The sequence below is a fragment of the Nomascus leucogenys genome, chromosome 22a (assembly GCF_006542625.1).
Source record: "Nomascus leucogenys isolate Asia chromosome 22a, Asia_NLE_v1, whole genome shotgun sequence".
NCBI lineage: Eukaryota > Metazoa > Chordata > Mammalia > Primates > Hylobatidae > Nomascus > Nomascus leucogenys.
This window is the reverse complement of record NC_044402.1, coordinates 53,755,805-53,780,782: the sequence shown is the minus strand read 5'-3', so window position 1 is coordinate 53,780,782 and position 24,978 is coordinate 53,755,805. Positions and strand designations below refer to the sequence as shown.

General features: G+C 41.7%; 2 protein-coding genes across 6 annotated transcripts; one reads left to right on the top strand and one right to left on the bottom strand.

Annotated features, from left to right (window-relative positions):
• Positions 1-2,318: 2,318 nt before the first annotated feature.
• Positions 2,319-9,742, top strand: LOC100603340 (HLA class II histocompatibility antigen, DQ beta 2 chain). 5 transcript variants are annotated; one of them, XM_012503123.2, is made up of 6 exons: positions 2,319-2,477; positions 3,906-4,172; positions 6,694-6,975; positions 7,946-8,056; positions 8,525-8,548; positions 9,375-9,742. In XM_012503123.2, exons 1-6 carry the CDS (start codon positions 2,369-2,371, stop codon positions 9,386-9,388), a joined length of 807 nt encoding a protein of 268 aa, XP_012358577.2. In that variant the 5' UTR covers positions 2,319-2,368; the 3' UTR covers positions 9,389-9,742. The 5 variants fall into 5 exon arrangements, with proteins under 5 accessions (XP_012358577.2, XP_003272200.1, XP_012358576.2 ...); XM_012503121.2 differs by having other exon boundaries at positions 2,369-2,477; positions 8,525-8,551; positions 9,377-9,432; XM_003272152.2 differs by lacking the exon at positions 7,946-8,056.
• Positions 9,743-18,608: 8,866 nt separating this feature from the next.
• On the bottom strand, positions 18,609-24,221 carry LOC100602659 (HLA class II histocompatibility antigen, DQ alpha 2 chain). The gene is made up of 5 exons (XM_030804005.1): positions 24,003-24,221; positions 20,437-20,685; positions 19,742-20,023; positions 19,399-19,573; positions 18,609-19,231 (listed from the first exon to the last, which is right to left on the bottom strand). The coding sequence occupies exons 1-4, from the start codon at positions 24,082-24,084 to the stop codon at positions 19,419-19,421; spliced, it is 768 nt and encodes a 255-aa protein (XP_030659865.1). The 5' UTR covers positions 24,085-24,221; the 3' UTR covers positions 18,609-19,231; positions 19,399-19,418.
• Positions 24,222-24,978: the final 757 nt, after the last annotated feature.

Here is a 24,978-nt window from a genome sequence, read left to right as displayed (position 1 = left end):
CTAGTTGAAAAGTCTGTGTGGCCAGGTGTGTGGCTCACATCTATAATCCCAGTGCTTTGGGAGGCTGAGGTGGGAGGATTGCTTGAGGCCAGGACTTTGAAACCAACCTGGGCAACATAGCAAAACCCTGTTTCTATAAAAAATTTTTTAAAAATTAGGCAGAATGGTGGTGTGTGCCTGTACTCCCAGCTACTTGGGAGGCTCAGACGGGAGGATCACTTGAACCTAAGAGTTTGAGGCTGCAGTGTGCCATGATCATGCCAGTGTACTCCAGCCTAGGTGATAGAGCCAGACCCTGTCCCTAAAAAAGAAAAGAAAAAAGGAAAAGGAAAAAAAAAAGAAAGGAAAAGAAAAGAAAAAAGTCTGTTTGAAGAGGCCCATGTAGGCTGGGCGCAGTGGCTTACGCTGTAATCCCAGCACTTTGGGAGGCCGGGGGCGGATCACGAGGTCAGGAGATCGAGACCATCCTGGCTAACACGGTGAACCTGTTCTACTAAAATACAAAACTTAGCCGGGCGTGGTGGCGGGCGCTGTAGTCCAGCTATTTGGAGGCTGAGCAGGAGACCCAGCTAGGCGACAGAACAAGACTCTGTCTCAAAAAAAAAAAAAAAAAAAGAGGCCCATGAGACTGGGGAGTCCCTAGGTTTGACATAGACTTTGCCTCACAGCCCCAGAATAAACCTGAGTGAAGTTTCTCCCTTCAAACAGGAAGAAGGGATGGGCCAGAGGCCTCTATTCTGAGGGATGCTGAGGTGGGGACTGACAGGACATTGAGGGCATCTTCAGGTCCCTCTCTGCCTATTCTTTCTTGCCCCCAATTCCGTTCTAGGTCTGAGTTTGATGTTCCTCCTTTATGCTTCCATCGCACCAGTGGAGACCCCCTTAGACCGGGGGCTACCCTGATCCTGAATGCACCACTGCTGCTGGAAGCCCAGTAACAACGTTCCCAGTCTCAGGTGATCTAAACCTATGCACAGAATAATACAGAATATTACAGTGGCTCAATGCTTTCATGTGCCACTACTGCAAACCTCTTGCTACTGTCTCCTCCCTGTTTCTTTTTACCTGGTAAACATATTCTGCTTTTAGATCCTATCTTCTACTTTACTAATATACAGGGAAGAGTGGGAGGAAGGGAGACAAGAAGAGAGGTGGAGATATTCATTGTCTTGGTTAGGATTACCAGTAATGTTTGTCAGGCATTGTTTTAATTGCTTTATAATCATTGGTACTGCCCCTAGCCATGGGCAACATGAGCCTGATAAGTAAGAAATTTATTTATAAAAACACATTGGTATCTCTGCCATTTTGGATTTGATGTTTAGGGCTGGCCCAATACGACCTGTAACTCTAAACATTTGCTCCGTCATTAATACGATTCAGCCCCCAGGAAATTCTTCTTCACAGCTTTTGCTCTCTATCCTCAAAACTAAATGTGACTGTGTCTGAATACTGTAAAATTTGTGTATTGTGCCTTTGCTCATATCAGATGCACCTGTTTCGTGGTTCAGGGAGGATTTAAGCAGCTGAAGACCTTAAAAGAGAAAAGTCAACAAATACTTTCACTGAAAGAGCATGAACGCAATACATTCTTGCATAATAAAGAATCACTTGCCAGTAGGGCTGGGTGTCAACTTTTATTTTTTCTTGTTCCTCCTATTAACCTGATAGTTACAGATAACAGTGGAGGAGCCTTTTGTAATGTTAAACTAGTTATATTAATGTTAAATTTGTATATATGAAGATCTAGATGTAAAATGCATAAAACATGACCCACATTTTGCAAAGAGAAGCCTGGGGGTGAAAAGGAGTTCAGGAATTTGTTGACTCTCGTAAAGCACATTAGTGGTAGAACTGCAACTCACCATCATTTCCTTCTAAGAACTTTGCTCTTCTCACCAAAACTTAAGGCTCCTCAGAGTGTCTAATAGAAGTGAACAGTTCTGTGAGAACAATTTTCTGTTCCCTGAAATATGATCCTCACTTAATTTGCCCTACTAAAAATCCCAAGTATAAGAACAACAGGTTGTAAGATGCCTACTCTTGAATCACATTTGTCTTTTGCTCCTTAAAACCCCTAAGCCATTCAATCTTCAGCTATTCAGAAATCTTCCCCTCAAATGTTCATCTAGTGCAATTTGAAGAAGAAACAGTGCCAGGCATTGGAGTGACAATCTTCACAGAAAAATGTCTGCCCAGAGGCAGATGAGGTCCTTCAGCTCCAGTGCTGATTGGTTCCTTTCCTAGGGACTCTCCAATCCTACCACACATGGAAACATCCAGAGGTTTTTATTCTTTCCGGCAGGTACATAAGATCCATTAGGTTTGAGCTGTGTTGACTACCACTGCTTTTTCCTTGGTCTCAATTATGTCTTGGAAGATGGCTCTGCAGATCCCTGGAAGCTTTTGGGCAGCAGCTGTGACCGCGATGCTGGTGATGCTGAGCACCCCAGTGGCTGAGGCCAGAGACTTTCCCAGTAAGTGCAGGGCAGCTGCTCTCGAGAGCCACCACGGTGGGAACAGGCTCTCCTTGGGTTGGAGTATGGGGGATGGTGATCTCCATGATCTCAGAACACAGTCTTTTATCACCATTTATTCTTTTTGGGAAACAGAGCTATGTTGCATTTTTATTTCCACCTTATAATGGGTGAGGTGAGGATAATCCAACCCCAATCCCGCAGGCTTAAGCCTGAAGGGGGAGAGAGGAAAGAGGAGACAAAGTGTGTATTTACTACCCGTGACAGGACAAAGTGACTGTGGAGTGATTTTTGAAGATACGCATTTCCCCAAAGACACAGTAGGATTTTTCTGCGCTGGGAAACGTAAGGCAGCAATGGTGTCTGTAGTCTCTGTATGGGAGGTAAAGGAGTCCATACTACTGACTTGAGTGGAGGGTTTGTGGAGGCAAACTCCGTTCTGAGGGAAGGTGATGGATGACCACAGACAGGGAGGCTTACTTCAGGTTTCACTGATTTATGGGCAAAGGGTGACTTGAGTGGGATTCAGGGACCTGAGTTGATGGTGGACTGAATTTAGTATGATAGAAAGGAGGAGGTAAAGAAGGGAAATAATACATATTGAGAAACCACTCTATTCAGACACAGGACAATACTTTCCATAAATTCTCTCTCGCTCCTCCTAACATCCTATGTGTAGGTATCATGATTTTCCTTTTACGTAATTATAATTGTGATATAGATATTCTGTTAAGTAACCTGCCCAAGCTGATGATTGACTCAGTTTAATTGGACTCCATAGAATTCAAAAGCTTGGGCTCTTTCCATGAATAAATGTTTCCTTCTAGGACTCCGGAGGTGTAGGTCCTTTCTAACACAGCAGTGAGTGAACCTCACAGGGCACTTGGGCAGGTATAGCAGAAAGAGAGTAAATCCAGGCATGGGAAGAAAGGTATTTTGCCCAGTGACCAAGAGAATACTTACATCAGGACGAGAACAACTTTAATTCCTGAACCTTTCTTGTCATTCCCTTGAACTCTCAAATTTATGTGGATAACTCTGTCTCTGAGATTCCCAGGAACTCCATGGAGAATGGGATTTCATGCTAGAACGCCCTGATCTAAGAGCAGAGGTCCATGTAAAAACGGTCCGACTGCTCTCTTCACTTGGTTCACGGGCCCAGGCGGGGACTGGACTTTCCCTCTTACCTCTCTAAAGAAAGGCAGATTCCCGAGGCCCCCAGAGAGGGCTGGCAGGGCTGGGGCAGAGATGCCTCGAGGATCCCAGGTCCAGAGCACGAGGCACGGGCCCAGCCAAGAACTCAATCTCGCGTGGACGGGTTTCGCAGCTGCTGGCCGGGTCAGGGCGGCGGCTGCAGGGTGCGGTCCGGCTGGGGGCTGGGGCTAGGGCCGGGCTGGGGCCTGACTGACCTGCCGTGATTCCCCGCAGAGGATTTCTTGGTCCAGTTTAAGGGCATGTGCTACTTCACCAACGGGACAGAGCGCGTGCGGGGTGTGGCCAGATACATCTATAACCGCGAGGAGTACGGGCGCTTCGACAGCGACGTTGGGGAGTTCCAGGCGGTGACGGAGCTGGGGCGGAGCATCGAGGACTGGAACAACTATAAGGACTTCTTGGAGCAGGAGCGGGCCGCGGTGGACAAGGTGTGCAGACACAACTACGAGGCGGAGCTACGCACGACCTTGCAGCGGCGAGGTGAGCGTCGTCCCCTTGGCCGGGGCCCGAGTCTCTCTGCACAGAGGGGCGAGGACGGCGCGGCCTCGAGGACCGAGCCCTGGTCCATCCCAGGGTACAGGAAGGTGGCGGGGCTTTGGAGGCTGGGGGTAGTATCGGAGGGGCGGGGATCTAGGGCAGAGCAGGGGGATGCACAAACGCAGCCCTTAGTTCTCTGCAGGGTTGGGTTAGGCTGCGCAGTGTGTCCCCAGCCTCCCTGTCCATCGGCCTTGTTCTCTGCTCTGCACGTTCTTGCCTCGTGCCTTATGCGTTTGCCTCCTCGTGCCTTACCTTCGCTAAGTAGTTCTCTCTGCCCGGAACGCCGGCCCTCTTCCCCTGCCCGCCCCGCTAACACTGCCCCGCCCAGCAAGGTCCACGTGCACAGCTCGCGCCGCAGGAAGCTTCAGGTCTGGCCTGGTGGAGTTAGGGCTGCTCCACAACTGCGCGCAGGGCATCCAGCAATTACAGTTGTGAAATAAGATATTTTGACTTTTGGCTTCAAATTATTATTCATCGTAATTCTGTTTTCTTAAATGGCTGTCATTCATGGAGGAGCTCTTGACGGAGACCTAGTCTTTGAGGTGAGAGTGTTTTAATCACTGCATGCCTGATACCTGACTCGTGGACTGGCATGTGGTATGAGCTCAATGATCTTCTGTTAAATTAATGAATAAATGTATTCAGCTGCCCATGCACTTAGGCTCAAGAGAAAGCAGAGGATAAATAGAGCCTTAAAGATGGACTTTATCAATTATTGTCTATTATTTTGCTTAATGCTTTAAACACTTATTGACTTGGATCTTAATAAGGTTTGTGAATGCAGTCTAGGGAAAAAGGTGTTTGCTGAAAATAAAAACAACACTTGAATGGTGTTATAAGGCAGTTTTAATTTCTTAGAGAAGCTGAACAAATGGCACAATGAAAAGAGCAGAAGCTTTGGAATAAATAGATTGAAGCCACTAAATTATTGAATAAAAATAGTTTCGGGTTGCTTTTGGAGTAGATTTTCTCCCTCCCCTCATCACTATCCACTTCAGGGATAAACATTCTGAACGTCAATTTTACCCACTTAGTGAGCACTTATTTCTAGACAATTGCCATAGCAAACACCATCTATGTTATGTCATTTAATAGCACAGTTACCTGTGCATTAGAGATTAGCATAGCCACTTTATATATCCTAATATTGGTACATGATAAACACTTTAAGTAATCAACCCACAGTTAGGCACCAGGACCTGAAGCCTCCTCCAAAATACACAGCATTCTTTATGTTCTTCACTACTCGTCGACACAGCCTAAGGGAAGTAAAGCCTTGTTAAAGGCAATTTTGACAAGAAACAGCAGTGAGTCTATTCCTGCCTGTTTTCACTGTTAATGGGACAAAATGATACTTTCAAGGCATTGAAAATTCACTGATTAATCAATCCCTAGTCTGACCCCAGTGTTATCTATGCAGGTTCACAAAACTTCCGTGCCTTCTTCTGACCCACATCCTAGTGCTGTCAAGTAGCTATACCTTTGCCATTTCAAGTCTATTTCAATAAAAGTTATTCTATTATTTTTTTCTCCTGAATTTGCGCCCTCTATTTTTACTTTCAATCTTTTGAAGATGAACAAATCTTATAAGTCCTCACATAGCTGACTGTTATTTAGTCAGACTCCAGGAAGGAGAACCTAAAGAAAAGTTCAAGTCCAAGCAGGAACCATGATTCCTTCCGGACAATGGCTCATGAGTGCTATTTAATTGAGGTGCCACCTGCTGACCTCAGCAAATCCCAGCTATATGTATATGTTCACATGTCTGGCACATTCACCCAGGCCAACCTCTCACGGATCTCAGAATATTTCCTATGGAGAACATACATGATAATGTTTGATTTCAGAACAAGAAAGTAATTCTCAATAGCAAGGGGATGGAGTAGGGTAGGCAGCTAGTAATTAAACTGTCTCGAGTGTTAAAAGGAAATTAAGAAAAAGCAGGAAAATGAGAGAACATATTACCAAGTAAATAAAGCATACATTAAATATTTACTATAATTTTACACTAAAGAAATAAAGGAAATGCAGTAAAATGGCCAGAGAGGTAAAGGTTAAGATGTATAAAATATGCAGGGAAAGGTGTGTCATTTTTGACCATGAGCAGCACTCTGAGAAGATAAAGGAATTGAGTTATGGGCAAACATGATGTTTGATCAGTGTTAGTTTTTTTCAAGGTCCACCTACTTTTCCTTCAAATATTACAAACTTTTGAAATAACATTCAATTTTTTGGTCTCTGTTACTAGACTGCAGGTTCTATAAAGGCAGGAACCAAGGTCTGTTGTTTATTTTTGGATTCTCAGTAATTGTCAAATTTATATTTGTTGAAGGAACCTTAATCCAAGACTTGGACTCCAGGTATCTTTCCATTCTGGTTCCAAGGAGGGACCCTTCCTCATGGCAGGCGTGCTGTGTGGTCTCACATCTCACTCCTGTCTTTTCCTGTCTGTTACTGCCCTCAGTGGAGCCCACAGTGACCATCTCCCCATCCAGGACAGAGGCCCTCAACCACCACAATCTGCTGGTCTGCTCGGTGACAGATTTCTATCCAGGCCAGATCAAAGTCCGGTGGTTTCGGAATGACCAGGAGGAGACAGCCGGCGTTGTGTCCACCTCCCTCATTAGGAACGGTGACTGGACCTTCCAGATCCTGGTGATGCTGGAAATGACTCCCCAGCGTGGAGACGTCTACACCTGCCACGTGGAGCACCCCAGCCTCCAGAGCCCCATCACCGTGGAGTGGCGTAAGGGGAAACTGGTTTCCTTTTACTGTGGGCCCCACAAGACAAAGGGTAGAGCTCCCTCTGACTCTTCCCATCCCGTCTCTTGTCTCTGACATCACTACTGAGCTGGGAATCACAGGAGACTAGAACACCTGTTGCCCCATGGCGAGCACATCAGATGAATCCTTATCTCATTGTCTTTCCAGATACCAGGGAGATCACTCTACACATTTGTATTAGTCCATTCTTATACTGCTATAAAGAAATCTCTGAGACTGAGTAATTTATAAAGAAAAGAGGTTTAATTGGCTGTTCTCACTACACTATAAAGAAATACCTGAGAATGGGTAATTTATAAAGAGAAGAGGTTTAATTGGCTTATGGTTCTGTGGCTGTAGGGGAAGCATAGTGGCTTCCGCTTATGGGGAGATATAAGGAAGCTCCTAATCGTGGCAGAAGGAAAAGAGGGAGTGAGGTGTCTCACATGGCGGGAGCAGGAGCATGAGAGAGAGGGGGTTGGTGCTACGCAGTTTTACATAACCAGATCTCATGAGAACTCACTACTGTAATGACAGTACTAAGGGAGATGGTGACAAGAATCTGGTCTAATGATCCAGTCACCTCCCACCAGGCTCTACCTCCAACACTGTTAATTACAATTGAACATGAAATTTGGGTGGGGCCACAGATTCAAACCATATCAACACTACTAAAGCCCCAGAACCCAGCTCTGACAGCTATGAGAGACTGACTGTTAGGGCTGGTGACTGGTGCCTTAGGGTTTAAGGTTATGGATGAAGTCCTGAGGGGCAGGGGTGTGCTTCTTCCTCTCCCTCACCCACCCATTGTGTCCAAAGACCTACTAGCTGGTCTTTCTCTTCCCTAGGGTGGTCAGACTGGAGAACTAGTGTCCCCTGACACCTCCACCTCCTGTACCAAGGACATTATGGGGTATGGAGACAAACACTGACACTCAGGCTCTGCTCCTTAGGGGCTCAGTCTGAATCTGCCCAGAGCAAGATGCTGAGTGGCATTGGAGGCTTCGTGCTGGGGCTGATCTTCCTCGGGCTGGGCCTTATCATCCATCACAGGGGTCGGAAAGGTGAGGAACCCCAGGGGGCAATGGGGAAGATGGGCTGTGACCCAGACCCTATGTTCAGAGAGGTTCTGTTTCTAGATGTAGCTCTTTCCTCCTGACCCTGAGAGGAAGTGTGAGGAGACAGGACAAGATTGGAGGAGGCATTGGAATCTGATTTTACTGGGTGAATGGTAGTGCTGCCAGAGCTGACTGATAGAGCTTATTCCAGGACATCCTTACCGTTCATCATTGTCTTACTGGCTCCTTTCTAAAAGCCTCCTCCATTAAGAGGGTCAGAACCTTGGCCTCCTTGCCTTCTAGTGACAATTTCCTTTGTTTTGGAGGATTTTAACTTAGGGTGCTTAAGAACTTAAAGAACATGGGAGGGAAGAGAATATAACCCCAGTTAAACTACATGTGTCATTTTCCTTTGGGGTGAGAGAGTGGTTGTTTGTTTAACAAGACCTTTCTCTGTATAACTTCCTTTTGTAGGACCTCGAGGGCCTCCACCAGCAGGTAATATTTCAGCCGTGATCCAGTCGGGGGAGAGGGCACAGGCATAAGGGGAAGAGCCATGGTGAAACCCCATCTCTACTAAAAATACAAAAATTAGCTGGACGTGGTGGTGTGCATCTGTAATCCCGGCTACTTGGGAAGTTGAGGCAAGAGAATCGCTTGAACCCGGGAGGCAGAGGTTGCAGTGAGCCACGATTGCGCCACTGCACTCCAGTCTGGGCGACACAGCTAGACTCTGTCTCAAAAAAAAAAAAAAAGAAAGAAAAAGAAGAGCATGAGCGGAGTGTTCCAGGGCACAGTGGTCTCTGTTCATGGCCTATTTGCTGCTATGAGGGTTAAGACTTAGGGGAGAAGTTTGCCAGTTTCTAGGAATCTCCAGAGATTGTTTCCCAGAACCAGGCCTTAACTTTGGTGGCATCTTTTTGTGAAATGTGGGGACAGAGCCACGTCTTGAATGTGAGATAGTAGGGCGATGCCCACTTTGTGCCACATTTTGTTAGCTACTGCCTGTAGGCATTTTCAGTGACTGAAAGAGGCTGCTAGTAGTGGAGATGAAGTGTCATCCAATTTACTAAAAAAATCAAACCCTTCATATTACCCAGAAGGGTAACTGCTGTTTCTCCACCTCCACATGTCTGCATCAAGCTGAAATTCTGTGTCCTCATGAGCTTATTTTACCTTTACACAGATATTGGGGAATGTGATGATGATATGCTCTAGACCTCAGCATCCTCTGTTTGATGCTGCAGAGGAAACTGAGGAGTGGGGGAGAGGGTGTGTCCCTCAGGGTACCCGGTGCTGATCATGCCTCATCTCTCTTCTCCAGGGCTCCTGCACTGACTCCTGAGGACTTTTGTCTGGGATTGGTCATCACTCTTCTGTAATGCCTACTCGCCCCTGCCCAGAATTCCTAGCTGCCTGTGTCACCCTGTCCCACTGAGGTCAGAGTCCTACAGTGGCTCTCATGCAGCCACCAGGTCACCTTCTGTGATCCCCACCCCAAGGCACTGGCTGTGACTCTGCTTCCTGCACTGACCCAGAGCCTCCGCCTGTGCACTGCAAGCTGTGTCTACTCAGGCCCCAACAGGATTCTCTGTTTCCATTCTCCCCCAACAGACCTGTCAAGAGAAGCACGACAAAATCATTTACCTGACTTTAGTGCTTTTCCCCATAATTAAACATGATTCTGAGTTATCTGTATTCAGAACTTCCTTAACTGAGCAGAGGTAGGAAACCACTGCCAAGTGAAGGAACATACCTTGAGGTGACCCAGCGAAACCATGGCTAGAAAGAGGGTTGTACTTTGAAAAGACACTGAAAGCATCTTGGGGTGCGAAGGGTAGGCAGAGGAGGTAGAAAATCAATTCAGTCATCACATCATTCATGGTTCTTTAATATTGATGTTCAGTGCAATCCCAGCCTCTCTTCCGGTTTGGTGAGTGTTGTCTAAGTAAGCATGGTGGAATTGTTTGGGGACAACTATAGTGATTGATGTTTCAAATATATTTTTGCTGGCAAGTCACATCAATCAAGACTAATTTTTATTTTTAAGAAAGCATAACCAGCAATGAAAGTACTATTTTTCGTTCCAAATGATAGACACCCAACCCAGAGATATTTGATTCATGTTACAAGGAAGGTTGGTTTCAGAAGTGACTAGTTCAGGATATTCAATGAGATCATCATCTGTCTCTTCTCTTTCTGTTATAGTTCCATCTGTGCATCCTCCTCTCTGTGTGTCTCTTTGTCCCTGTGTAGTTCTTTCTGCGTGTCTCTCCAGTTTTGTCTTTGTTCCCTTCTTGTGTCTCTTTCACTGCATTGTTGCCTTTCTCTATTTTTATAATCATTTGTCACTATTTATCTGCATTTCTTTCTCTTTTTCTTTTTGCATCTATTTTCTGCATCTCTCTTATCACCTCACACCTTATCTCATCTCTCTCTTCATGTGAGTGTGTGTGTGCGTGTGCGTGTCTGTCTTTGTTATATATGTTTCTGGAGTGTCTACCAGAGTTTTAATAATTTGGGGAAAGATTCTGATTGTCCAAGCCTGGGTAACATGCACACCTCCCAAATACACCATCCTGTGCATGGGATGCTGCCAGCCAGCGTGCTCATTCCTCTTATTAGGAAGGAGGACTGGGTTTTCCAGATCCTTCTGATGCTGGAAAAGACTCCAGTGTGCAGATGTCTACACCAGCCATGTGGAGCACCTCAGCCTCCAGAGCCTCCTCACAGTGGAGGGGTGTAGGGGGAAGTTTGTTTCTTGTGGAGCCCACAGGTCAAACGGCAGGGCTTCCTCTGGTTCTAGGGTCCCTCAGTGGGGGTACCTGTTCACAGCCATGTCATTCCTTGTCTGAGCTCCCTTTGTCATTGACATCATAACCTGTTGATTCCTGATGACAGCCTCTTCCCGGTTATGAGGGACGTCACTACACACTGTGGCCCCTTTGATGTGGGCTCAGCCCTGAAGATGGTCTACATCTCAGTCTCTGGGTTTGTCATTAAGGCAGACAAGCTTGTCCAACCCTCAGCCTGCGGGCTGCATGCAGCCTATGACCGCATTTAATGTGGTCCAACACAGATTCTAGAACATTCTTTCAGTTCAACGTTGTCACACTGAACACATCCTGGTTATAAGAGGATCAAAGTCTTTTTCCCTTTCTTCCACTGACAGTTTCATGGAAACAATTATTTTTTGCACCCAGATTTCATTGGGTAGTATAATCTTTAATTGATAATTAAAGTAACAAGTACATTTTTTATAAATAAGTTTGCTAACAAGAAGAATTGAGTCTTAGGAGGCATATAACTTGGAGGAAAGTGTGCAGTGTTCTAGAGAACAACCTGCCAGTTGTGAGCATTTGTCCTTACCTTAGGAAATATCAGTATATCTTTCAGAGACAATGGTGCTCGCCAATATGCCATAAGGTTCTTTACATCTCCCAGTCTTTTCTGCTGTTAGGTTGGGATCATTTGACTAATACTAGCCAATGGAACTTGCAAGTAGATGCACGATGAGACGTTGGAAACAGCATATAACCTGAGTCACTTGAGAAACCGTGGAATTAAGTCTCTTTATTGAGTGACGCCACTGAGATTTGCTTTTTACTGTGGGCTAAGATCTTACTGCACATTAACTTTACCCTTCCCGATAATCATGGAATGTTTAACTTCAGAAGAGAGTTCATAAGTTAATAGGGTGAATCAATTGAGTTAATGGAAATTGAGATGATTGAGATGATATTTTTAAACAAAAAAGTTTTTGAAAATAAAGAACAGAAAATTTTATTTGAACAAGAAAAAGTTAAGAATGTTACATTTCAAAAAATTTAAATTATTTTTAATTGACAAATAATTATGAGTATTTATAAGGTACATTTTGATATATGTATACACTATGAAATGATGAAATCAAGCTAATTAACATATCCATCACTTCACATACTTATTTTTTTATATGGTGTGAATATTTAAAATCTGTCTTAGCAATTTTCAAATATACAATACAGATGGCCCTCTGTATTTGTGGGTTTTGCATCCTCTGATTCAGCCAACCGTGGATTAAAAATATTTGGAAAAAATGATAAAATACAACAATACAGCATAAAAATAATACAACTTAAAAGACAATACAGTATAACAACTATTTACATATAATTTATATTGCATTAAGTATTATAAGTAATCTAAAGATGATTTAAAGTATGCGGGAAAATATACTTAGGTGGTGTACAAAAACTAAGCCATTTTTAATAAGAGACTTGAGCATTCTTAGATTTTGGTATCCAGGAAGGGTCCTAGAACCAATCCCTCATGGATGCCAAGGGACGACTGTATGGTATTATTAACTATAGTTACCATGCTGCACAATTGATCTTCAGTACTCATTCCTCCTCTTTAATTGAAACTTGTACCTCTTGACCAACATCTCATTCCTTTTTCTCCCTCTCCCCACACCCCACCCCCCCATGACTTTGACTTTTTAAGATTCTGCATATAAGTGAGGTCATGTGGTATTTGTCTTTCTGTGCCTGGCTTATTTCACTTAGCATAATGTCCAATGGGTTCATCCGTGTTACAAATGACAAGATTTCCTTCTTTTATGAGGCTGAATAGTATTCCATTGTGTATATGCACCACATTTTTTTAATCCATTCATCTGCTGATGGATAGTTAGGTTGATTCCATCTCTTGGCCATCGTGAATAGTGCCACAATAAACACGGGAGTGCAGATATCTCTTTGATACAGATTTCATTTTCTTTGCATATGTACCCAGAAGTGGAACTGCTGGATCATGTGGTAGTTCTATTTTTAATTTTTAAATAGATGCTGAATTTTATCTGTTTGTCTTCTTCCACATGAATGTATATGTATTCCCAGGAACTAGAACAGTGTTTCTGTCGTCAGTGCTGTTCCGTTGTACCTAAACTCCTCCCTTTGAGACTGAAAGATTTATTCTCTCATTGCTGGGAATATTGCTGGCTGACTGCCCTCAGCTGTCAGTCATGCCCCGGAATTGTCTTAGGTGATGAAAGCTGCCTCATCGGATTTTACTCCACTTCCCAGGAGGAACTCACCTATAACGATTGGTCAGTATAGGGGTATAAAAGCCTTAAACCCTGCTCTAATTTGGGCCAACTCTGAGGGGCTCTTGTAGCTTCCGAATAGCTTAGTTAGGCCGAAGAATAACAGTCCATTTTATTTTTGTAACTGAAATAGTCCAATTTCTAAAACCTTGCTCTAACTCATTAGTCATTTTACATACTTTTTTCAGTTGTGATTGTAATTTAAATATATTGATCTTTGTGACTTCTGTAAGTATGGGCAACGTCTCTTCCCCTCCTTCTTGGAAGATGAAGTTATTGGCTTTGTTACCCTCCCTTTCCCCTCTCCTTTACGCTTCCACTTGCCAAAATGAAGTATGTACATCTTTTTTTTTTCAATATTGTCAAAGCTGAAAATATTGACATTCTGCTGTAGCAATAAGATTCCTTGGGCTTTGCTCTCAGCTTAATTCTAAATTTGAAAAAAAAAAAGTTTATCGCTTTCTAAATATCACTTATGTAGTCAAGTATTCTTTGCTTGCCAAGAAACTGCTGTAGTAGGATCCCTTTTCAGTGAGATCCCGGGTTAAACCCAGTCTCCTAGATTCCTTACCTTCCCGTATCCTGATTAACAATCTCAATTGGTCATATCCTTAGTCAACTTCTAGCAAAACTCTGCATGGTGGGTAAATTTTACGTCCTTTCACATTCACAGGTATTTTTATTCTTTCTCCATGCCTGATTGTGACTTTGAAAAGGTCTACATTTATTAATAAAAATAATTTTCCTTTAGAACTTCAAAGACTTTCTCATTATCTTAATAATAGAAGTATTTTTTTGTTGTTGTCAGTTTGTTTCATTTTGATTTCCCCCACTGGAATATTTTATGACCTTTCTATAACACCCAAAGTTCTGAAATTTTGAAAATGAGATATTTAGAAGTGACTCTGTTAATTTTGCTAAATACCTGACAAGACTATTCTATGGAAGAATTAAACCCTTTATATCTGGAAAATTTTCCCTTATTATTTGTTCTGATCATTTTCTCCCATCATCTTCCCTGTTGGTCTCTCTAGCTCTGTCACTTGATGTTGGACTTCCTTGGTCTGTTCTCCATCTTATTTTTTCTACCATATGTTACTTTTTTTGCCTTTTAAATCACTGTGAGATTTTCTTGATTTAATTTTCCAATATTTCTATTAAATTTTCCAATTGTTTTTAGCATTCTATTATTACTTTTACAGATCAAGAATTCTAATTAGAATGACTTTAAGCTTGTTTGCTGTTACATGAACTTTCTCTATTAAATCTGTGATAATTTTCATGTTATTTTATTCTCATCTTCTCTTTCATATTGTAAGAGTTTCTCAAGCATTTGCTCTGCCCTCTTCAACCTTGTCCTTTACCTACTGTATACCATCTTATTTCGTCTCAAGATACATTTCTTCAAGCCACCTCTAAACTCCCCCAAATTATAGCTGGTTCTTATGCAACACTCTCTCACTTTACCTCATTCTTTTTCTTTATAAATGTTTCAGATCTTGCAACTATGTTTGTGGAATTATGTAATATGTGTATTTTCCTCCCACTGGAGTGTAAGTTCTATGAAGATAATGAATATAATTGTTTTCACATTATTTTAATAACATTCAACAAACTATGAGTCCTTATTACAGCACTGGTACTCAATGACCATTTTTGCATTTTTGATGAATTAGTGAATATATAAACAAGTCTGGGGGCTTAGTCCAGCCAATAATAAAGCAAGCATTACTTTGCTTTCCTTTGCTATTATTAGTTTCTGCATACACAGTCTTTAGAGTTGCATTCCTGAGAGGTTCTTACAGTCTTGGGCAGGATTTGGACAGGGTTTCCTAAATATGATAAAAATGAGAAAAACTGAAAAACTAACATAACTTCAAACAGAATGCCTCTCTGCCTATGTTTATGGGGCTTTCCTGAATACATTTTTTTTAAAAAAACCTTTGTATTACAGAAAATTTCAACTGTGTGCAATAGTAGAGAGAAGAATTCCATGTATCAGCAGCCTCGCTTTAACAATAATCAATTCATGAGCAATTTTGTAAACCCACCCAATTATCATACAGGCACATACTGGATTATTTTGAAGATATTTTTAGATATCATATTTCATTTATACATTTTTATTATGAAAATCTAAAATATGATGGCTTTTTAGAAACATAACAGCAATGCCACTAACACACTTAAAACGAGATAAATAATTCCTTAATACACTAAGTGTCAATTTTTCTGATTGCCTCATATAAATTTTTTAACAGATGTTTTGTCTGAGTATGAATCTAAACAAAGCTCAGCATTTGGTTACTATATTTCTTCAGTCTTTTTCAAGTGTATAGCTTTTCTCTATTTTTAACTTTTTTTTGCAAATTATTTGCTGGAGAAATTTTTATTTTTAATCTGGTAGAACTTCTCATATTCTGAATTTTGTTGGTTACATCCTTGTGGTGTCATTCATCATGGGATTTTGACTTGGACTCCAGAAAATAACAATAATACAAATTTGTTAACATCTGTAAACTGCTTACTGTGGGCCAGTCTGTGTGTGAAGTGCTTTATTTGTAATGTTTAATTCTTCATATCTCTAGTCTGTATGTGGTAAGTACAAACCTGAAATATTTTACGTGATTTTTACATTTCATAATTTTTATTTATTCATTCATTTATTTATTTATTTTTAGAGACAGGGTCTCGCTGTGTTGCCCAGGCTGGAGCAAGTGCAGTGGTGCAGTCGATCCTAGCTCACTGCAGCCTCGAACTCCTGGGTTCAAGCAGCAATCCTCCTGCCTCAGCCTCCCTACTAGCTGGGACTACAGGCTGGTCTCCATTTCCTGGGCTTTAAGGGACCCTCACCTTGTGCTGAGATTACAGGCATGAACCATTGTGACTGGAAATTTTGTAAAATTTAAACAATGTGATATTTCCTATTAATTAAGTCATACTTTATGTATGTAATCTGAAATAATTCAGATAATTTTTAAGAATCATTTAATTTAAAATCATGCAGCCTGATTCATAACTTTGCTTATAATAATATTATAATAATATAATAATGATGATTTCACTTTTGACTTTTAGCTGATAAAAAGATATATTTGCTCTATTTTATAAAACTAATTTTAATTATGCTATTTTAACGTTATATAAATATTTTTTGAATACATTCTTTCAGTAAAATCCAACTACCGTTGTATTTGCTTTCCTCAGTATTTCTTGGGGAAGGATTGTAAATAGGGGAGCATTTCTATATCTCTGTATGACTCTGGTCATAATGCCATTCAATGTAAGCCTTATATTACACACACACACACACACACATACAAATGCACACACCTCCAGAATGCTGGGTTCTTGGCTCATGAATCATTGAAATTTATATAAAATTTATTTTAAATCCTATTGCAAAAAAGTTCTTAGCACGTTCATGCATTTTCATGTTACCATTTTTATACTACAATTTTAATTGTATATATTCGGGATCATTATTTTTGACCTTTTCTTTTCTTTTTTTTTAAATAGAGTTTATTTTAGAGAAGTTTTAGGTTCCCAGAAAAATTGTAGAGTACAGATGTATCCCATATGCTCTCTGTTCCCACACATGCATAGCCTCCCCCACTAGTAACATCCTCCATGACAGAGGTACATTTGCTACAACTTACGAACTTACGCTGACACATCATTATCACCCAAAGTCCATAGTTTATATTAAGACTCACTCTTAGTGTTGTACATTCTATGGATTTGGGCAAATGCATAATGATATTTATTCACCATTGTGGTATCAAATAGAGTAGTTTCATTGCCCTAAAAATCCTCTGTGTTCTGTGATGGACATTATCACGATCACCACTGCTTCAGATTCCCTGCACTTACTAATTCCTAGTCTGCATTCATAAATATTTTCTCCCGGAGTCTCCCCACCTCCTCCCCAAATAAATATGGATAAACATCTGTTGCATATAATTCACCTTGACTTAAAATTTATGGGCCATAAGGGGGGAATATACCCCTTAGAGAGTTAAAAACCGAAGTCAAATATTACAACTTCTTGTCCTAAGAGTTCTCTTAGCAACCCAATCTCAGCCTCTCAAGAAAGAAAAAAATCCTCCAGTTAACTTATGAAAAGAAACTCACTTTTACGTCTACACTTGAATCTCCTAAATCATTAAAGGGCTAAGGAAAACTGATGTACTTTTCATATAATATGATCCATTCTTTTTAATAAATCCATTATAAACATAACTGCAGTGTTTTCTTGTGTATTTATATACCACGTGTAAGGCGCTGTCTATATACCAAGATTATTCAAATTCCATCAATAACTTTGCAAGGAAAGTATTATCACTCCCACATTGTGGATGAGAAAAATAAGGTTCAGAAATGTCAATCAGAAACTTTACACAGTAAAGTTTAAAATATTAGCTTCAAAATACTGAGTCATGGATTTGGATTTGGGTTTCTTTGTACAAAACTATGCTGTATCAATTACTGTTAATGTTTTGTCTTTTTTTTCTCCTATTACATTTTAAACTCACTGATGCAGATAGCATGGACAGAAATATCCTGGCAGATTTCATAGCTGTTTAGAACCCTGAGGTCCCTGTGGACCCATTTCCTCTGAGAGAGTTTCTATTAGGAGACCACGAATCCAGTGTAGGACACAGCACCCACTACTGCTGCTACATTGTCTCAACTGTCTTATTCTTCCTAGGATTTCTGTCTCATAGGCTCATGCTTTCCTTAGCCAGGAGGGGTGAGGAGCAGGGAGCTGGGACCCCTACATAGGTCTGTAGCTTCTACTTCTATCCGTTTTCCATTGTCACTAACCCTAAGTAAGGAACAAGCATTTGTTCCTTTTCAGATACCCACTTATATTATTGCCTTATTTTAATATTTTTCTTTTTTTAAAAATTTATTTATATGTATTTATTTATTTTTGAGATGGAGTTTCATTCTGTCACCCAGGCTGGAGTGCAGTGGCACAATCTCATTGCAACCTCCACCTCCCAGGTTCAAGCGATTCTCTTGCTTCAGCCTCCTGAGTAGCTGGGATTACAGGTGCCCACCACACCCAGCTAATTTTTGTATTTTTAGTAGAGACAGGGTGTAACCATGTTGGCCAGGCTGGTCTCGAACTCCTGACCACAAGTGATTTGCCCACTTTGGCCTCCCAAAGTGTTGGGATTATAGGCGTGAGCCACCGTGCCCGGCCTTATTTCAATGTTTTTCTAACTGGCTTCCATTTCTTTTCCTGCCTAGAGAATTTTTATCTCCCCAAGGTGAAAAGGGGAGAGGAAAGCTTCTACTGTTGTCATTCTTCACAAATTTAAAGTTTTGAGAATGCAGTTTGACTTTTGGTTACAACATTTTTTACTTTTGATAACTTTTGAGATTCACAATTCTTTTATCCTATTTCTCTGTCATTCCTTTTAAGAGCCATATTGAAATTAGTACAGACTTTTTGTTTGTTTGTTTTTGTTTTTCTGCTATAGCCATTCTGAGCCAGGGGCAGAGTGTATCTATTACCGTCTTTGTTGGTACCTGAATTGAGGGGTGGGTGGCAGTGGCCAAGCGTAGGAACAAAAGGAAGAAAGAAATATTAACCCCAGTTAAGAAATCAACAAATTATCAGGATACACTGTACTTGGTTGCTCCTGTGTTACTGGACATGAAATATGATCTAGGGAATGATATTAAATTGGCCTGAAACATAAGAGTCGCCCATTCTTAGTTATGCTCCCAATCAGCCCTGAGATGAAAGATGGGAAAAATTCAAAAGAGGCCTCATAAAAGGGAATTTATTGCTTCCATGGAGATTTTAGATAAAGGTCATTGAGGAATTAGGTAGCTGAGTGGCTTACCCAGGCATCCCATAGTAGGTAACATTTGAGAAAATAAAAAAATTCAGGAAAGGAGGCCAGGGAAAGAGTTGAAAGGCATTTGTGAGCTCTGAGGGAATATGGCACCTTAAGTCCCAGAGAAGAGGTGAGAGGAGAAACATTTGGAGGAGAAAAGGGATATGATAAATCGGGCCAGAGAATAGTGCTAGGTCATTTAGCAAGTTCATTCTTCTGCTCCTGCAGATGGCGATGCACCTGCAACAGGACAGACATGAGATCAATGGGTCCGAGGGGCCTCCTGTGTCATCATCATGCCACTTCCCAATTCCCCTACAACTTTCAACCACATTCATGTCCATAATCCCCTCCCACTTTCCTTCCTCTCATACTGAGGCTTCAGCTCTAGCAAATCTCAATCTTACCTTCCTTTTCAGGATGGGATTCACAAGAGCCCTTGGTGTCTGGAAGCACCAACTGAACGCAGGCCTTGGATGATGAAGACAGTGCCCACCACAATGCCCACGAGGCCCGCAGACAACCCCAGGGCGCAGACCACAGTCTCTGTGAGCTCTGACATAGGGGCTGGAATCTCAGGCTCTGTGGAAGTGAAGCTGTTGAGGTCAGAATGCAGAGTGTGCTCATGTGCGTGTGTGTGGGATGGGATGGGGTGGAGGGTTGGCTCTGCAAAGACTCAAGGCCCCAGGCTTAGGGAAAAGAGTGAAGTCTATCATTAGAAACCCATGAAGTGGTGGAACTCATCCTTACCCCAGTGTTTCAGAAGAGGCTCGTCCAGGCCCCAGTGCTCCACCTTGCAGTCATAAATCTCATCAGCAGAAGGGAGGAAGGTGAGGTAACTGATCTTGAAGAAGGAATGATCACTCTTGGAGAGGAAGCTGGTCTCAGAAACACCTTCTGTGACTGAGTGCCCATTGCTCAGCCATGTGATGTTGACCACAGGAGGAAAGATGTTGTCCACAAGACAGATGAGGGTGTTGGGCTGACCCAGCGTCACAGGAAACTTGGAAAACACTGTGACCTCAGGAACCTCTGTGGCGAGGAAACAGCACTGATGTGAAGTGTGAATCGCTCTGCCATGAGCTTCTGCATTACATCCTGGAAGAGCCCTCCTACCAGCATTTCACCATCTGATAGTCAAAGAGGTCTTATTTACCTTCTGCTTGGGAGCAATGACACATTGCCTCTGCTTTATTCCTGTGCCCTACTCTCTGTGGGCGTGTTTAATAAAGTAGGAGGTTGATGAGACCTCTCCTAGAAGGATTTAATGAATCCATAATGGAAAGACCCTTGTATTACATGGAAATATGTGATTTTAGAGATGGGAGATGATAAAATTTCAGCAATTACCATAAGAAGATCTGGAAATCTCTTGAGAAGAAGGGAGTGAAACTTGGTATGAAGGATTAGTTTCAGTAAAGAGAGGCAGACTGGTGGACACATACCATTGGTGGCAGCTGTAGAGTTGGACTGTTTAACCATGAATTCCAATGTGTGTTTTCCCACAGCCATATTTCTCAGTGCACTCTGCGGGTCAAAACTTATAAATTTGCTAAACATAGGCAACTGCCAGACAGTCTCCTTTGTCTCCAGGTCCACGTAGAACTCCTCGTCTCCATCAAATTCATGGGTGTACTGGCCAGAGGGGCCGTAAGACTGGTAGAAGTTCACACCATAGGAGGCAACATGGTCAGCTGATGAGTGAAGGTGACAAGCAGGAGGGCAGAACACAGGGAGAAAAAACCTTAATACAGAAAGTAATTGAAGAAACTCACTTTCAAATATTATGGGCTTCATCTTTGGCACAGTCCCTGAACAATATTCCCAGCACCTGCTTCCTCCTTGCCTAACGTTGGTAGTCATCAGGTTAGAACTGATTCTGTCTTTCCCACTATAACATATGCTCCACAAAAGCAGAATGTCACATGTCTGTTATTTCCTGAGTGCCTACCTAGTGCCTGGCACATCATAAGCTTATGATGAATATTGCAATAAACAAAAGAAGGAATGAATGAGTTATCATAAGATTTAGTTTTCTTACTCAGAGATTTAGTTTATTTCCCTCTGCTTCCTAAGTTTTACCTCTCAGTTAATAACAACTTGATTATACTTCCTTTCCTGTCACGACTAGATCAGAACAGGACACTTTCTACACAGTTTCCTTTTTTTTTTTTTTAAACCAAAGACAAGCATGTAGGAACGTATTAACTTAAAAGAATTTATTCTAACAATTATAGGGTATAAGAAAGACCATTACAAGAATAGCAACATTATACATTTATAACAAATAAACAATTCTTCTAAGGTCTCTGTTTTGTTAATAGTAGTGGTCCTTAGAGGAGAGCACCTGATTTCTTCTGAAATGAAAAGTGGAAGCTCTACTGGTTTTTGAATTTCTGTCATTTCCCCCACTTTTTTTTCCCCTGAAGGAGGTTACTAAATGTCTATAGTGTTCTGATTCAACACTTACATCCACTCGAGGACTCAGTTAAATTAAACCCTTTTTCCTCTAATGGGCAGTGAGCTTGTCCGAGGATGCCAGAGCAGAACAGCAGCCATGGAGTGTAGCCAAATGAGCCGAACTGGACATTTTTGTCAAGACACGTGTGAGCCCTTTACCATTTTATCTTTCCTTCCTTCCTCATTTACTGAGCATCCAAAAGTGTCAGACAGAGCAGGGGTTGCTTAAAACAGCATCAAGGAATGAACTGAATAGTGGGAGCGTCGGGTAGGTAATGGAGCAAATACAATGTGCTTTGGGGAGTTCTGTGAGGAGGATGTCAACAGCCTTACAGTCCAACATTCTTCACAACTATCTGCCAATCAAACCAAACTACATTTCCTTTCATCTCTTTGCAAGGGTCTGTTTTTCCTCCCTGAAAGAAGTTATCTTTTAGGATTTCCTGGAGAAATCCTAAAATTCATCCTTGAGGTTTCTACTTAGTTGACAACTTTGCAGCTAAGTCCTCTCAACATGTTTTTGACTGCGTTGTGACCTCCAACGCCTCCATCTCAATGTCTGGCTCTCCAAGTTTGTCTGTTCCTCTTCCAGCTCACCTTCCTCCCTACCCAGCATGACTGCGCTTGTTGGTTACTTAACAGGCCACCAACAAAAACTCCTTATCCTTGCAATAAACCTTGACTCCTTGTTCAAACATGAATATATGTGGAATACATGCAATCCTTCTTTTCATCTGGTACTTGTCCTGGGGGCTGAGTGTCGCCGGAGGACATCACTCTACTGGCCCAACTGGAACCAAGTCATTTTTTATAGTTTCAGCCTCTGCTGGGCCACTGTCCTGCTCAGCAGGGCCTTCTGCTTTCTGTGCTCCATACTGTTTCCATCACTGGTTTGTGCACCCTCTGCAAGGCAGCCAGCATGATTTTTTATCTTTGAATTCCCAAAAGTTAGCTCATTGTGTGCTCAAACATGTGTATTGAATGACAATTGCAATTTTTGACAATTACATAGATTCTGGGGAAGACTGACAGGCACACAGGTAGCAGAACCACGCAAAGCCCAGGATCAGGGGTGCCCAGAGCTGCATTCTGACTTGTGAGCCCCGAGCACTGTTGCTTTTGTGGGCACCTTCCTCCATAAAAATACGGAAAATTAAAGCTTCTGATTGTATTGGTTTAAAGACAAATAGAATCCAGGCTAAATTAAAAGTTAAAACATTTTCTTAGGCTCTAAAACTTCATTTTTCTTCTAATTTTAAAAGGAGTTAAAACATTCTCTTGTAGCTTTACAGTACAGAGGGTCCCTTGCACTGCCCACACTGTTCCTAGTGGATAAGTCGAGCCTGACCAGGGCACTCTGGTGTGAGGTTGAAGAAAGGAAATTTGAAACAAAAAATCCAAGTGCTCTGGAGAAGCAGGTGAAACTTCCACTGCCAAACAAAATCAGAATGGGAACAGCTATGGTTAATGAGGTTGTGGAAGTTTAGAGTAGCTTCCAGTTCACTTCCCCTTTTAACTATTTGACTTTCCGACTTTTGTTTTACAAATCCACTGTCCATGTCTATAAAGGAGCAAGGAGTCAGAGATGGATCCTGAAAGGGAAGAGGGAGAAAGGAATGCATGAAGAGAGGTGGAAAGAGATGGACGACAAAGGCAGAGGGGACTAAGGGACCAAATAATTAATCTGTGCCTGCCCATTTTTCTCTTTATAAGACTTCATTAGATAAGATGAAGAACAAGTAATTTGGGTTGACAATTTGAGAATAAAATAATTTACCAAGCATTTTATCATAAAGTTCTCAGTTTTAAAATATATTCCTTACTTTGCTAAAGAAAAAATATGAAGTTATACCTGTAATAGGAATAAGTTAAAAAAGTTGACATTCATGTTTTTACTATTTATAAAGCATATCTACATGCCCATTTTATTTGATTATAAGCGAGGTGACACATATGAGGTAGCAGAGAGTAAGTGCCACATTTACCACGTGGTAAAATGATTGTTGAAGGCATTCAGCCTGCTGGGCTCTTTCACCTACTCCCCACCTGTGCCAATTCCCATGTGGAAATGTGAGTAAGTCTGAGAGAAAGAAAAGAACCTCTTTCTTTATATCTATAGAGTATACATAATTCATGGAACTATCTACCCCAACATATGCTATAGGAGGCATATGAAAAGCTTCAAAAGTTGTTCAGAGAAATTTGGGAGTAATAGTTCAGAAATTTTTAATAGCAAAAAATACTCCATTGATGGAAACATCCCTAATCTTTGAGGCAATCAGGATGGAATGCCATACAGACCTCCAGGCTATAGTCTCTAGATATAATATAAACAGAACAACGTCCTTGGTAAACTCCAATAGCACAGGTAGCAAAGAGAGTCAGTTGAAGCTCTGGTTTCCTAAAGGAGGAACAGCTGTAATTTTAAAATTTCTTAATATTGAAGAGACCCTTGGGAAATTTCTACTATTTCTTAGCAAATTGCACTCTTTCTTTTCCTTCAATTTACTGTTTTTCAGCTCCAGAGAACATCCCTCACTCATGCACTCACCCACAATGTCTTCACCTCCACAGGGGCTCATCACGGTGGTCAGGGCGAGGGCCCCCAGCATCAGAGCTTTGTTTAGGATCATCCTCTTCCCAAGGCAGCCTCAGCAATTGCTGTTCTGAGCTGTAGAGCAACTGTGAGGACCTCGAGACAAGCAAATCTAAAGACACCCAAACCAAACCCTGCGAGGTCAGGTTTTGGCCAATCAGAAAAATCCCCTATGGTGACAATCTTGTTTGCCAGTTACAGAGTTTCTATTAAGAGCCCTGGAAAAAGACAGAGACATCCTCTGGTTCCGATACATCCTCCACACAGCATGTCTTGATGAAATTTTCTATCAATAAAGGGAAGATACTAAATCTGAATCTTCTCTCCTGTGTGCATGACTGCTAGTGTCAAGAGGGGCGGGAATTTCTGAGCAGCCTCTTGGATAGTTAAGGTCATCAATAATATGGCATCCTTCAGGGTTTTCTGGGTTACATTCTCCAGGAATTCTTTCCTGAAGTGATTTTCCTCCCTGGCAGTCCCCATCCCCTCCCCTTTCTCTGTCTTCTGTATGTGGGTTAGCTGTTTTTCTTTTTGCTTCCATAGTGTATATGGTATTCCCCAAATTTTGACTTGACCCCACCTTCCTAGGGATCTCTGCTGGTGGTAGCCAAGCAATACCTTTGCCTTTTCTACTTGTATAAATCCAGTTGGGTAAGTTCCCAAGTTCTCAGAAGCTCCAGGTGTTTTTGACCAGGGCAATTAAAGGGGTTAGACTGTCATGCAGTGCTGCCTACAGTAACCGATCTTTTACACAGTTTTTCTTTTGCTTCGTGTAATCTTTATGCTCTGTGTTTCGGTGCTGCTTGAATATATTTAAAGGAAATTTAGGGACATTGACTACATTACTCTAATAATTAATTTAATTAATTAATTAATTAATTTATTTATTTGTTTATTTAAAGACGGAGTCTTGCTCTTTCGCCCAGGCCGG

Excerpts from the sequence above, each read along its gene's own strand:
- LOC100603340 (XM_012503121.2), top strand. The coding sequence starts at position 2,369 with ATGTCTTGGAAGATGGCTCTGCAGATCCCTGGAAGCTTTTGGGCAGCA. Across the intron at positions 2,478-3,905 it reads TGAGGCCAGAGACTTTCCCA|AGGATTTCTTGGTCCAGTTT; the intron begins GTAAGTGCAGGG and ends GATTCCCCGCAG. Across the intron at positions 8,057-8,524 it reads CCATCACAGGGGTCGGAAAG|GACCTCGAGGGCCTCCACCA; the intron begins GTGAGGAACCCC and ends TTCCTTTTGTAG.
- LOC100602659 (XM_030804005.1), bottom strand. The coding sequence starts at position 24,084 with ATGATCCTAAACAAAGCTCTGATGCTGGGGGCCCTCGCCCTGACCACC. Across the intron at positions 20,686-24,002 it reads TGGAGGTGAAGACATTGTGG|CTGACCATGTTGCCTCCTAT; the intron begins GTGAGTGCATGA and ends TTCACTCATCAG. Across the intron at positions 19,574-19,741 it reads GCCTCTTCTGAAACACTGGG|AGCCTGAGATTCCAGCCCCT; the intron begins GTAAGGATGAGT and ends TCACTTCCACAG.